Source organism: Monodon monoceros, unplaced genomic scaffold (genome assembly GCF_005190385.1).
Source record: "Monodon monoceros isolate NGI ecotype Baffin Bay Population unplaced genomic scaffold, NGI_Narwhal_1 Super_Scaffold_18, whole genome shotgun sequence".
In the NCBI taxonomy this organism is placed as follows: Eukaryota; Metazoa; Chordata; class Mammalia; order Artiodactyla; family Monodontidae; genus Monodon; species Monodon monoceros.
Genome location: NW_021703774.1, coordinates 116818931 through 116833376, shown reverse-complemented (window position 1 = coordinate 116833376; position 14446 = coordinate 116818931). Strand labels below are relative to the sequence as shown.

At 37.6% G+C, this 14446-nt stretch overlaps 1 protein-coding gene across 1 annotated transcript in view; it reads left to right on the top strand.

Moving 5' to 3' along the window:
* TNNI3K (TNNI3 interacting kinase) overlaps nt 1-14446 on the top strand; it is a 285169-nt gene that overhangs the window by 88698 nt on the left and 182025 nt on the right. The window contains exons 9-12 of the mRNA XM_029229957.1: nt 5292-5436; nt 5522-5626; nt 9387-9481; nt 10081-10230. Of these exons, the coding sequence (XP_029085790.1) occupies nt 5292-5436; nt 5522-5626; nt 9387-9481; nt 10081-10230 (495 nt within the window). The remainder of the gene's footprint in view (nt 1-5291; nt 5437-5521; nt 5627-9386; nt 9482-10080; nt 10231-14446) is intronic.

Here is a 14446-nt window from a genome sequence, read left to right as displayed (position 1 = left end):
TTTTTTGACACAAATTCACTCAGAGTTACATCTTGTCATTAAATTCTCTCAGGCATATCCAGCATTCTGACCCCCAAGAGACCTAATTAAAAGCCCAGCTGTAAGAACTGCTGGCCTTTGCAGCAGAAATGATGCACATTTCCAAAAGCACAAGGTTGTCAGATCTATAGAACTGCCATTTCCTTGGTCCAAAATTGAGACTGATATTCAGTTAATAAAACTAATGAATGTTTTCATTACTCTAAGGAAAACACAAAGGCTCCCAGAGACAACTGTAGCAAGAGGCTAGGACGATTTCATTTCCATGTTGGAAACAGGGCCATTTTATTTGGTAACGTTTGAGAAACGTAGTTTGTATCATTTTCTGAGCCAGTGTATAATAACTCAGGAATTTTTTCTATAGCATTATCATAAACAACTTGTGTTGTCAGGATGCAAGGAATGCTGTTGTCTGGACCTTGTTTAAGCAGTCTCTTTGATTCTGTTGGTTTAGGATAGGCAGAGGTACACCAATGTGAATCACCGAACACATAATTGTTTTTGAAACTGCCTCACTCTTCCAAGGGGTCAGGAACCGCTCACATTTTTCCTTTATTATCAAGGCCAACCTCAGCCTTTTATTCCTCTGCACAACTCCAAAGCTCAGTGGTGTCAAAATGAGTGTCATTTATGATCAGCATGTGTCCAGGATCAAAGGACTCTTCTACAAAAGGCATTGAAATGTGTACTGCACCCGGATTCCCGGTACATACCAGCGTCATATGATATAATTTTTAACATTTTCTTTCTGACTCACACAAACACTACATGCCTCCTACTCAATCATTTAAAAAAAATCAAGTGACATGACTCAGATTTTTAAGTATTTTTACTTCCTTCTAATATACACTTGATATTTAAGTCCCTTTTGCACTTCAACCAATTGCAAAGAATAAATCAGAAAATCTTTTGTGCTGGTGGACACTGCACAAGATTTATTATCAGCTGGTTTACTTATTCCAAAATGTATCTAAGCCTCCAGATGATTTATTTTAGATCTGGACTTTGCCTGTGGTTAATGGACATAAGGGGAAGAATAAATGAATGACCCCAAAAGGAGTGCAATTTGAAATCTGGTATTTACAGCATGTTTCCGTGGTAACAGAATGTCACAAATGAAAATAAATTCAAGTTGCAAATTAGCCAAAATGTATTTCCGAAAGCACGTTCCACACGTTTGTGAGGTTGACCTATTCAGTCACATATGTTTTAAGTCTCTAGTCTTCTTCCTTATACCTCGTAGGGCAATTAAAAAGGAGAACTGCAATGCTTATCGAATGAGACTGAAAAGGTCAAAATATTGCTGGACTCCATAGGAGGAAAATAGAGACACAATTCTCACAATTTATCATTTTAATAAGTTAAAAATGGAAAATGTTAAATTCAGAAACTATTAATTTTTTGTCATCTGAATGTTGAATGCTATAGTTCTCTTAACTGGAGAACTGGATACTAGAGAAAGTCACAAAAATTTCTAGGGCATGGTCAGTAAGGAGAAGTAATTTATTTTTAAAAATGTGTCTTGTCAGAACTATCACACAGATTTGTTACTGAAAATTTATTTAAGACACACTTGGGAGTTGTTTTAGAGAGCTGGTGAGAGGTCCTAACATTGCTGGGTTAATATGGAAATGTTTATTTTATCTTTAAGATCAATGAGCAGAAATAAGCAAGAAGTAGCATAGAGCTACCTACCCATTCATCCAATCTTTCTTTCAAAAGACATTACTGAACATTTACTCTCTTCAAAGTAGAGGACTAGTGACCAAATATTTTCTTAATAATGATTTACATGTATTCCTTTGCTTGAAATTTTCCTTTACTTAAATCTCTAAATAAGATGTTAGAGCAAACAGAATATCATTCATACATTCAGTTTTCCTCAGGTAAGAATAATAATATATGCACTTTTTGTTTTTGCAAATTGGTCCAAGACAAAATTAAGGAATCAGAAGGACTGAAGCAGAAATACGGGTATATATATATATAAACTCTGCATCTGATGCAGATTTCTCCTGGCTTGTCCCTTTGGTTGGTATTTTATATCTTCTTTGATGAGAATAATGTCTAGGCCATTGCAGTAAAGAGTAAAGAGTCTGCTTTGAAGTTTATTGATTCAACTAGAGAAGAATAATGTTGAGTGGGACCAGGTATGGCTAAAGGAAAATTATGAATTAATGGAATATTGTGCTTCATTCTGCTTTACAATGTAAAGGCAAATTATGAATTAATGGAATATTGTGCTTCATTCTGCTTTACAATGTCCCCTCTGGCCCTCAAGAACTCACATGTGACCTCCTGATGCCCTGGACTCCCTGCTGTCCTCAAGCTTTGACTCATGGTATTGACTTTCCCTGGCTTCCAACAGAATGTGAACAAAGGAAAAGTATCTTAAAAAGGAAGATAATCAAAACAACCGGGAAAATTCTTCTGAAGGAAGTGTGTCCTTCTGAGCCACTCATTAATAGAAAAGATGCAAAGATTTATTTTTCAATAACAGTCTTGGGAGGAGGAGTTCAGGAACTTTGTTAAAGATTTCCCTTTGGCTTAAGGGCTTGCAGGTTGATAAAATGAGAATTATTGTCTACAAATATAGCAGCTATAAGGCCTAAACCAGTGTTCATTAAATGTTAAATGATGATTATATTTGAACTTTTTAAAATTAACTCTTATCTTGCCTTTCTTTTCCTTCCAACCCTTCATCATTAAAAAAGTAATTCGATCAATTCTTTCGGCTCTATGGATAATTTCTTTTATAGATATATATAAGAATGAGAATGAATGGGATTTGTTAAGGGCTATTATTTTCTATTTTGAATAAAGCACCCTGTACAGATGGACAAAGTAGTAAAATAATAAAACAAGTGGTTGTAGAGCAGTCGATCTGGTTATTTTTGGTTTTAAAAATTGTGCTAAAGCAGATCTAGAATTTAGCAGCTTGGTGTTGATTTGTTATTACTTCAGGCCTGTAATTATTGACTATTCAACTAGATTGTAACTTATTTGAGGGTATAGACTCTGCATTTATAGCTTATTTGCCTTAGCACCACTTAGCAAAATTCTAAGAGGGAAATTAGTAAAAAGGGAGAGTGAAGATTTTTATTAAGTATCTAATTTGTGATAAGCATCATGCTATACACTTTCTAGAAATGATCTCCTTTAATCCTTTCAGCATCCCTGCTGCACCAATAGTGTTATTATATCCACTGTTATTTATAAGAAATCAATATCTCCAACACCTAGCACAGTGCTTGGTGCATATTGATTATTTAATACTTGTTAAGGAATGACTATGTGTCAGTCAGGTGTTCTTATTTGCAAGTGTTGGAAACTAATACTTGCTAATTTAAGCATGAGGGGAAATATTAAAGGATATCAATTAGCACACAGAATCTTCCCCAGGACAGAGTAGAAAGCCAGGTTTGGAATTTTCACAGTGAGAAATGGTGTCCAGAATCACACCCCAAAACTAATCCTTTGAAGGCACACTGCCACCCCAGCTAGGCACACACACCAACACTTGTGTTTCTGGCACCAACAGTGTGGGACACCCAGTCTGTGGCTGGGCAACAGTACCACTGGAAATTAGATGGAGCTATTCCACCACTGCTACTTTGCCAAGATAGAATAGACTCTCCTTTTCTGTGTCATCAGCTCTGATGTCAGAGTCTGAAATAACATGTTGATTGGAAGAACCTGTAGATAAGAGTCCAACCAGGACGTGGTTGAGAGTGAAAGGGTCACTATTAAAAATTATTCTAGGATAACAAGCCTAAACCAGGACATATGGTCACCCTCTACTAATTCTGTGCCCCTAACTGCAAAGGAGGCTTGGAAAGCATATTTTCAGCTTCTATGATAAAAGGTGATCTTGGCCTCTAGTCAGTACTTTCAGTATAGGGAATTTCCCAAATGTCAGAAGAGGTTATAAGTCTGGATTGGACAAAGAGAAGGTCAAATGCCCACTACTGAGTAATCAATTTAACAGTTAATGTTAAAAAACTATCTTAGATAATACAATTAATGAGGTCTTCCTCACTCTAAAGCTTGCTGCCTTTTCATTATACCATGCTTTGTATACCGCAGCATGACATTTCTCAGTTAAGGGGACATCAGAACCTCCTACACAGTATTGCGAACATACAGAGTACTAGGCCCCACGCTAACATATTGAGCCAAAATTTTGGGAAATGGTGCTCTGTCCAGAGTATGAAATTTTTAACATCTTCTATGGGGGTGAAAGGGGAATCAATTTGAAAGGAGATACTTGTGGAAATAAGGCTATGAGTAACTTTTAGATACTTACTAGTTTCCTGAACTCTTCCATTGTGCAAGGTAAATTTTTTTAACATCTTTATTGGAGTATAATTGCTTTACACTGGTGTGTTAGTTTCTGCTTTATAATAAAGTGAACCAGCTATATGTATACATATATCCCCATATCTCCTCCCTCTTGTTTCTCCCTCGCACCCTCCCTATCCCACCCCTCTAGGTGGTCACAAAGCACCAAGCTGATCTCCCTGGGCTATGCAGCTGCTTCTCACTAGCTATCTATTTTACATTTGGTAGTGTATATATGTCCATGCCACTCTCTCACTTCATCCCAGCTTACCCTTCCCCTCTCCGTGTCCTCAAGTCCATTCTGTACATCTGCGTCTTTATTCCTGTCCTGCCCCTAGTTTCTTTAGATATATGTGTTAGCATACAGTATTTGTTTTCCTCTTTCTGACTTACTTCACTCTGTATGACAGACTCTAGGTCCATCCACCTCACTACAAATAACTCAATTTTGGTTTTTTTTATGGCTGAGTAATATTCCATTGTATATATGTGTCACATCTTCTTTATCCATTCATCGGTCGATGGACACTTAAGTTGCTTCCATGTCCTGGCTATTGTAAATAGAGCTGCAGTGAACATTGTGGTACATGATTCTTCTTGAATTATGGTTTTCTCAGGGTATATGCCCAGTAGTGGGATTGCTGGGTCATATGGTATGCAAGGTAGATTTGATTAGATGCATTCCATAGATTTATGGGAGCTAGAAGAAAGCCTGCTTAATGTGGAAATAGGCTATAGGATAGAATTCTAACTTTTTAAATTGGTGGCACTTAATTTCCTTTATTATTGTCATTAATTGGCAATTTCCAGGAGTCTCTCAGGCACTTAGAAAAGTCCCTGATACTACACATGAGCAGGTTGAGAAACAGAGGATTCCAGATAACATATGTTTCCCTTTCTTTTGATGACAGTGAATGCTCAGGACAATGAAGATCACGTTCCACTCCACTTCTGTTCCCGCTTTGGACACCACGATATAGTGAATTACCTGCTCCAGAGCAATTTAGAAGTTCAGCCACATGTTGTTAATATCTATGGAGACACCCCTTTGCACCTGTGAGTATTATGTATACTTCCATAGGTACTGCAGGTATACTACGTGTACCTTCTTACTATCCTCAAAATATTTTCTTAACTCTAGGGCATGCTACAATGGCAAATTTGAAGTTGCCAAGGAGATCATCCAAATATCAGGAATAGAAAGTCTGACTAAAGAAAACATCTTCAGTGAAACGGCTTTTCACAGGTAAAAGAATATTTAAGTGCAATAGCCTCTAAACTTAGCTAACACCCTACAACACTGGAAGTCATGTACATGAAGCAAGAATGAATAGTGGCAGATGTTGCGATCAGAGAGCAAGACCAGAGGGTGGCCAGAGGACAAGGAGCCCAAGCTAGATGCACAGAGAAAAGGTAGACGCAGATGCTGCAGTCAGTACAACAGATGGGGCCAGAGCCAGATGCTGCCTTCCTGGCAGCAGCCACAAAGACAGGGACTGATGTTGCCAAGGCAACAGGCATATCAACATCTGTAAGCATATTGCTCCTATTCCACTACACTCTGCAGAAAGCTGCCAAAAGGAGCAGTGCCCATAATCCTCTTCCGACAAGAATATCATTACCAGAATTCATCAGCATCAAATGTGACATTTTTTCCTTACCACTTAAACCTTATGTGCAAATGTATCTACCTATCTAAGACATCCATCTGTCAGCCTGTAAGAGCTTAGTCAGGGTGGCCACTGAGGTACCTAAGAAGGCATTAGCTCCTTGCTAGGAATCGATTACAGTCCTTTGCAACGTGCTCTGGAAAAGCACCCTGAAGGAGCAGCTGGGTTTGGAAAAGTTGTGACAAAGAAAAAAGGAAAGAGAGAGAGAGAGAGGGAGGGAAAAGTTTGCTAAGAACTCAAGCGCATAACTCCCTAAAATGTCCTAAAGGAAAGCAGATGTTTTATAAAATTTAAAACCCTCATTTTTTAACAGGTTACTGTTTTGCTTATAAAAATAAAAACATAGTCATTTGAATTGAGTAAACCTTGAATATAAGATTATTTACCTACATATTACAGATCTCTTGGCTAGTTAGCAACCTCTAAAACATGTATTTGAGACTAGTATGTTATTTACGTAGTGTTTGTCCTGTACTAGTGAATAAGAGAAATGAGACACTTTTTTTTAATATTGAACTAAAATTAAGCTTACACTTCTGTATCAGGCATCAACTTGTCAAATTTCACTTGGATTTCCAGATTTTTCTTATCACCCAAAGAGGTCAGCCAAAAGGGAGGTGAAGAAAACTACCATTTATGGAACAGTGAATATGTGCTGGATGATTTGCATCCATTATCTCATTTAATCCTCCTAACCATTTTATGAAGTTGGATTTACTATCCCTTTTTTACCAATGAGAAAATTGAGGCTCAAGAAAACTAAGTAACTTGCCAAAGATTCTTATGGCTAGAAAAACATGTACTAAATGCCTGACTAATTCCAAATCCTGTGTTTTTATATATCTTCATGTTCTAGTACCAAAATATTTTGTCTGTTTTCTACACAGTCTGTAACAGAACAGATGCAAGAACTCTTCAGATCATGCCTTCAAAGTGTACCAGTGGAATTTGTCCCTGAAGGGGACAGTTGGCAGAACTGATATGTATGGGTTACTAGTGTCCTCTACCCATTAGGTCATTCTTGTGGAGGCTGACACCACAGGCTAATTTTCAAATCATTTTGCTACTTTGTGCACATAAATTGAAACCAACTATGATCAGAGGGTTATTGTCACCTTCAGAAGATTGTCTATATGACAAGATTGTTGAAGTGAGTTAAAAGTATGTACCCAATTGTTTTATTTTGTGCAAACCTGTGGCTGCTAGGAATAACATATTAATATTTTCATTCTATTCATTTTAAGTACATATTTATAAAAGAAATTCTCCTTTTACATAAGGAACTGACTACAGTTATGAATTTTTCTATGTACAAATCACAGTGCTTTACACATAGTCAGCACTTAGTACATTCCTGTTATTGTTTTCATATGTCTGTATGTATACACATTTGTATACACACGTATACACACACACACACACACACACACACACACACACATATATGTTCTGAATTCGTCATTTCCTATAAATAGTTGCTTTGAACAGAAATAATGAGGCAATTCAGACAACGGAACATTAAAAGTATAGTGTTGGGCTTCCCTGGTGGCGCAGTGGTTGAGAGTCCGCCTGCCGATGCAGGGGACACGGGTTCGTGCCCCGGTACGGGAAGATCCCACATGCCGCGGAGCGGCTGGGCCCGTAAGCCATGGCTGCTGAGCCTGCGCGTCCGGAGCCTGTGCCCCGCAACGGGAGAGGCCGCAACAGTGAGAGGCCTGCATACCGCAAAAAAAAGTATAGTGTTAATGGTTCTATTTATAATACAAATAATTAATGGTGATATGATCTATTACACTGAGATGGTTGTTTTTTATTCACTTAATTATGCAAGAAAGGTTTGTTAAGGACCTGCCTTGTGTTGTTGCTGGTAGGAACATTAACATGACACAGTTCCTTCCCTCCTTAAGGGAACTCTGTTGTAAGGTATCAAAAGACACAGAGGTGTATTCATTACCATAACACAATATGATAAGTGCCATAAAACTGAAATTACAAGGAAGCAGAGGAGATAGTAATGAACTCAGCCTTTGGTACATGAGAAGACTTCATAGAGGAAGCATTAGTTCAACTAGATAAATAATGGCATTTATTTAAAGAAAATAATAATATCCCATGAGAGAAAAAGGATTTAGGCAAAGTCATCCCAGGGAGAGGAAAGAGTAAGACCCAGTGAACTACCACTTCTAGAACAAATCTGGAAGGAAAAAACACTGTTTCTCTGTACTCTACCTCAACACTCAATACCTCACTTCTGAAACACATGATACCAGTTTTGTGTGAGATTTTTCTACGCCAAACAATTCTCCAGTTCTCTACAGACACTGAGTGGGTGTCCTAAAATTCATTTCACTTTGGCACTGCCTACCTGGAATTAGCATCAGATCTCACAAGACTGCCCCTCTTCCCACTTCAGGTGCAATCACAAGTCTAACTTGTCACCTAAATCTCTCAGAACCTTCCTGTGTTCCCTCATTCCATTCAGCTGCCCTGCAGAATGCTAGAAAAGAATTAATATCATAGGAGATATTTAATAAGAAAATGCTAGAAATTTTATACAGCTCCTTTCTTTTTTCTTTTTTTTTTTTTTTTTTTTTTTTGTGGTACACGGGCCTCTCACTGTTATGGCCTCTCCCGTTGCAGAGCACAGGCTCCAGACGCGCAGGCTCAGTGGCCATGGCTCACAGGCCTAGGAACGAACCCGTGTCCCCTGCATTGGCAGGCAAACTCTCAACCACTGCGCCACCAGGGAAACCCACAGCTCCTTTCTTGAAGGCCCATATTTGAGAATCTTAGGATTTTATTGCTTTATGTGCTTTTTTTTTCTTATCATCTCCTTCTCCTCTCTCTTTCCCTCCTTCTCTCATCTGTCTTTTTGGCACTTATATAAACATCAGCATCTAGAATAGCCTGGGTGAATCAGGACTGTTTTAATTTTTTAGGGCTACCATAACTAAATACTACAGACTGGGTGGCTTGAGCACCAGAAATTTATTTTCTCACAATTCTAGAGGCTGGAAGTCCAAGATCAAGGTGTCAGGTTTGGTTTCTTCCGAGGCCTTTCTCTTTGTATTGCAGATGGCCACCTTCTTTTTGTGTCTTTACATGGTTGTCCCTCTGTTCATGTCATCTGTATACTAATATTCCCTTCTTATAAGGACGCCAGTCATATTTGGAGAGGGCCCATCCTAATTATTCCATTTCCACTTAATTACCTCTGTAAATTATACCTCTTTAAATTATAGTCACATTATAAGGTTATGGGAGTTAGGGCTTCAACATATTAATTTAGAGTACATACATTCAGCCTTCTATTTTCCCTGTGTTATATTTTTGCAGTGCTTGTACCTATGGCAAGAGCATTGACCTGGTTAAATTTCTTCTTGATCAGAATGTCATAAGCATCAACCACCAAGGAAGGGATGGGCACACAGGTAAGACTGTGGTGAGAACATCACCAGTTTCTGATGCATGTGAATGCTCAAGAAAAGTGGTGGGCTGGGGGGGGGGGGGGGTGTGTGGGAGTGGTCAACCCCAATGAGGGGGAATATTTTATCAATGACATCATTTAAATTGATGGTGCATGGTGATAGTAAAAAGCAGACTGACTTTGCTCAGTTTCATTATTATGCTAAAGTATCTACAGTCAATGCACCCATTATGATCTGCACCAGGAACAGACTGATCCCACTGCCTTGCCCTTGGCTTGCTGCTGAAAAAAAAACCCTTGTTTGGGGTCTTTGTTCTTTGATTTGTACAAAGTTGCTAACATTTATTCTGGTAATTACAGTGGATAGAGAAATACTAGAAATTGTGCTAAGCAAAAGGTAGTCTATATAGATCAACTAGGTACTTCTTTTCCTAAACTATGTCTTGTTTGCTCAAAGACAGAATTAATTCTTTGTCAAAGAAATCAACCCTTGCTGTATATCTCTGGCAACAATTCTATTATGTGGTAGTGACTGTCTTTTGAAAATTGGGTTTCAGTTTTCCCCTTTTCTCCTTTCACACTTTCATTCTTATTCTATTATAGGATTGCACTCTGCTTGCTACCATGGTCACATTCGCCTGGTTCAGTTCTTACTGGATAATGGAGCTGATATGAATCTGGTAGCTTGTGATCCAAGCAGGTCTAGTGGTGAAAAAGATGAGCAGACGTGTTTAATGTGGGCTTATGAAAAAGGTATATTTTTCACCATTGCATCTCTATAGTGATAACATTGAACTCTGTGCACAGATTATGCCAGTGCATCAATAATTCTTTTGCTTGCATGACTTGTATACTCCCATTTCCTCTGGAGATTGTATTTGAATCGTTGGAGACTTGGATCAAAGAGTACAATAGGGAAAGCAACTCCTGGGCTGCAGATGAGCTGAAGACATTCTTGGTATTGGCATTTTGAAGGGAGAAGGAGATATCACATTTCTAGATACTGGAGAAACAAAATTGTGATAGGTAATGATAGCTACTTTCTTAGAGTAGATGCAGAACTAGTCTTTACCTCTTATATAGGAGAATTTTGATGTGGATTCAAATTATTAAAAATGAAATTAATGCAAAGAAAGAAAGGGAGTATTTGTCACATCTAACCCTGCTAACAATGCCTGCACTAGAAAAAGTAAGGCAACCAATGTTTAGTGCTTAAGTATAAACTTATTTGAGCTCAAAGAGGTGAAGGCTTGGACAGAACACCTGGTTTTAAATCAAACCATGTTGCTTGATCTTGGGCAAGTTATTTATTCTTGCTAAGCTTTAGTTTTCCATCTGAAAAATGAGGACAATAACAACTTCATAAGATTGTAAAGATTAAATTAGATAATATGTGCAAATTGCTTATAAATGTGGCTGGCACAAAATAAATACCTAATAATTGGCATTTCAGTAATAATAACAGTGGTAATAGGAGTAGTCCAGAAATAAAGATTATTAATAGTGAATTTTTCATTTTAAAGGAGAGGAAACTAGACACAATTAGAAGGTCAAATAGCATCTTTGTCATTGTTATTACAATATACTATACCTCTTAAGAGAGCTCTACATAAACGCATAAACTCCAACAGAGTGTAAATTTTCAGGTGACATGGAACAGTACTGAAATCAGAGTTACAACTAAATACTGTAAAATATATCAGACTTTGATGCCTGCATTGTCTTATTAGGATGTTTAAAGTATGTAAAGAAGTATTCTTATCTTTTTAAATGTTAGAATCTTAGAAAACCGTACTTAAAAACAGCAATTACTAAACTGGAAGATTTCTTAGGCTACCAAGATGATCTAAAAGGTTTTCTGCCTGAAATAGGACATGGAAGTCCATTAATGAGCAGAGAGATGAAGTTTGATGGATAGAAATAGAGAGCTATTGTAAGCATATAGACAAGGAGAAAGAAGAACATATAAGTCTGAAGACTGCTCTGAGGAAATGATATAGGAGTTACTTTACTAGAGACAAGTGAACAGACATAGAATAGCAAGGAATGAGTTAAGATATAGGCCTGTTATGTTTTTTACTTTTTACTTGAGTATTGTATAAACACACACGTGCATGCGCACACGCGTACTTGCACATTATAGCTCAATGAGTTTTCACAAACTGAACTCACTCAGCGTCCAGATGAAGAAACTGAACATGGTCAGCACCCAGAAGCCCTACTTACATTGTCTTCCACTCACTCTCCGAAGAGGGTACCACTGCCTTTTCGAGGCATAGACTAGCTTTACCTCTTTCTGTACTTAATATAAGTGAAACGCTATGCTATATACATCTTTATGTCTGGCCTCTTTTGACCAACAGTTTGTGAGATTCATCCATATTGTTGCAGGTAGCTCTAGACTGTTCATTCTTGTATGGTATTATGCTTTTAATTATATCACAATTCATTCATTCTGCTTTTTCAGGACATTTGGATAATTTTCAATTGGGGACTATTAGGAACACTGTTGTTGTACGTGTACATGTCATGTACGTGTCTTTTGATGAATAACTATATACATTTCTGTTAGGTATAACTGCCTTCTACTTTGTGTAAAAGAAAGTCCAGGTAATTATATATTTGCATATCAGTTGGAAAATCTTACATATTCTGAAGCCTCGAGAGGCCTTACTAAGTTCTAGTTATGTTGCATTTATTCCAATGATTCTCAGACAGTGTCTCTCAATAAATTTGAGTTTCAGAGAAAGACTGTTTACAAGTCATTAGTCTTCCTGAAGACAGCTCAGAAGTACCTGCTGCAGCTTATCTCTTCACAGGGTTTGGCTTTGTTTGTTTTTACTTGATTGAGAGTAATGGTTGAAAACTGGCTTTACTTTTATTTTTTGTGGAATTCCACACTTTATAAAACAGTGAATCATTGTGTAAGCTCCTAAGATCTCCTACCAAAGGACAACAATAAAAATCCTTTGGCTTAGAGGACTTACCCACTGGTCTCTGCAATATATGCCATACTTGTCACCTTATTTGTTCAACTAATGTGCCAGGCATCAGTGTTGCATTTCATTATTACTATGAATTTTAACAAATTGAATGTTACTACTCAGGAGACAGATGGATGTTTTGCATATGTTCTAGGGCAGAGCAAGTTAAACCAACAAAATAAATTTGTTGCTATTTTCTCTTGCTAGAGAAACGTTGCATTGTTTTCATGTGTTCAGGGAAGATTGAAATGGCCTTGTTAAAATACTATCAGCAGTGCACTGTCCCTGTTTTCTTTGGCTTTGCTTTCTCCTTCAGAGAGGGAGTCACCAAATTAATTGATATGGCGTACCAAGGATTTTCTTGAGCAACTTGGAGATGGAGTTGAAAAAGCACTAAAACTCCACTTGGAGTTCTTTCTTTGTGGAATAGAGATGATGTAAAAGTGGCCCCATCATGGCTTGCCCTGTACCCTATCCAGTCCTTAGAAAACTCAGAAGAGACTTCATAACCAGGGTCTGTCTATTTAAAAAGGAATACTTTTGAATGTGCCCAGTTTGAATAGCTTATCTTAGTCTACCCTCTTAAGATAGAACTAGGAGGCTTTCTCAACAGCACTCATCTCTGAATGGTTAGAAGGCAAATTTTTCATCTGTCCCAAATAAAATTTTTAGCTGACCCTCTCTGCTATTCTGTTATAGCACATTCAGAGGTGCTTTGGAGTTCTGAAAAGAATTATCTACTATCTTTTGGAATATTTTTAGAAAAGAGTTTACTCACTATGGCTCCCTGTGGGATCAAGTATGAAAAATATTTTCCATTTACATAGCCCTTTTAACCTAAAGATATCAAAATCAATCTTAGAAATAATTTTCCTGGTGACCTTGGTTCTAACCAGTAACCAGAAGCCTACTGGTTTGTTTCAATATTTCACTGCCAGATTGCTCAGAGCTCCAATTTTATAATACTTGGAATGTTTCCTCTCCCCAGTCTGTCCTCCCTCTTCTTTTCTACCGTTCCATCTGAGAGTAGCCATAGCCGTCTCACTCACTTGGATTTGTTCTGCTCTTTCCCTTGGGTACAAAGGACTTCTATGAATCAATTTAAATTAGCCAGAAGAAATAGCCAGCAGCCTGCTTATGTTCAAATCCTCTGCCCTAATCACCAGTAGGGAAAACCCATTGAAAAGACCTACACATAATCTTACATCCACTGCATTAAAGATGAAACTGCTGAATTGAAAAGATCTCAGCCAATTAGAATTGAGCACATAGCTCAATAGTGTGTCTGGCAGTTAGATTTGAAAAGGCTGCCTTTGACAAAGAAAAGCACTCCTTTATGTCAGGCTGTTTAGGGTCAGAAAATAACCCAAACTAGAAACAGAACTAAAACTTATTTGCTTCAGTACTGACACCAGTTAAAGTAATTTACAGAGGTTCCTATCCCAATATCTAATTACCCAGAATACAATATTTGTATACAGCAGAACTACTCTAATTCACAGTGACAGGGATCTGCAGTTGGAGAATTAGTGAGTAAGTGAGCAAAAACAATAAAAATCAAGGTTCCTGTACCATGATATATACTTTGTTCATTCCTTTTGACAAGTGTAGTGTGGTGTGAATTATTTATAGTAAATGTACCATAGTGTATTCTCTAAAAGTAATGAAGTCTTACAGTTGTGAGTTTCTACAGCTTTCAGCCAGTAAAAAATAACTAAGAGATAAGGGTGAGGGAGGAGTAGAAGGAAGAAGAGGTGGCATCATTAAATGTTTTGATAACTCTTCATCCATGGATTATAAACTCCCAAGCTTCTTCTATATTGAATTCTTACCTCTTTGGAGTTTACTTAGTTTAATGAACATAGTTTAGTGTGCTAGGGTGGATTGGGTTGGGATAGAGGAAGGAATAAACAAAAGATTTAGATGGCATTTTAAAATCTATGTGCAATTTTGTGTCTACTGGTTACCTTTCTACATGTTTAGTT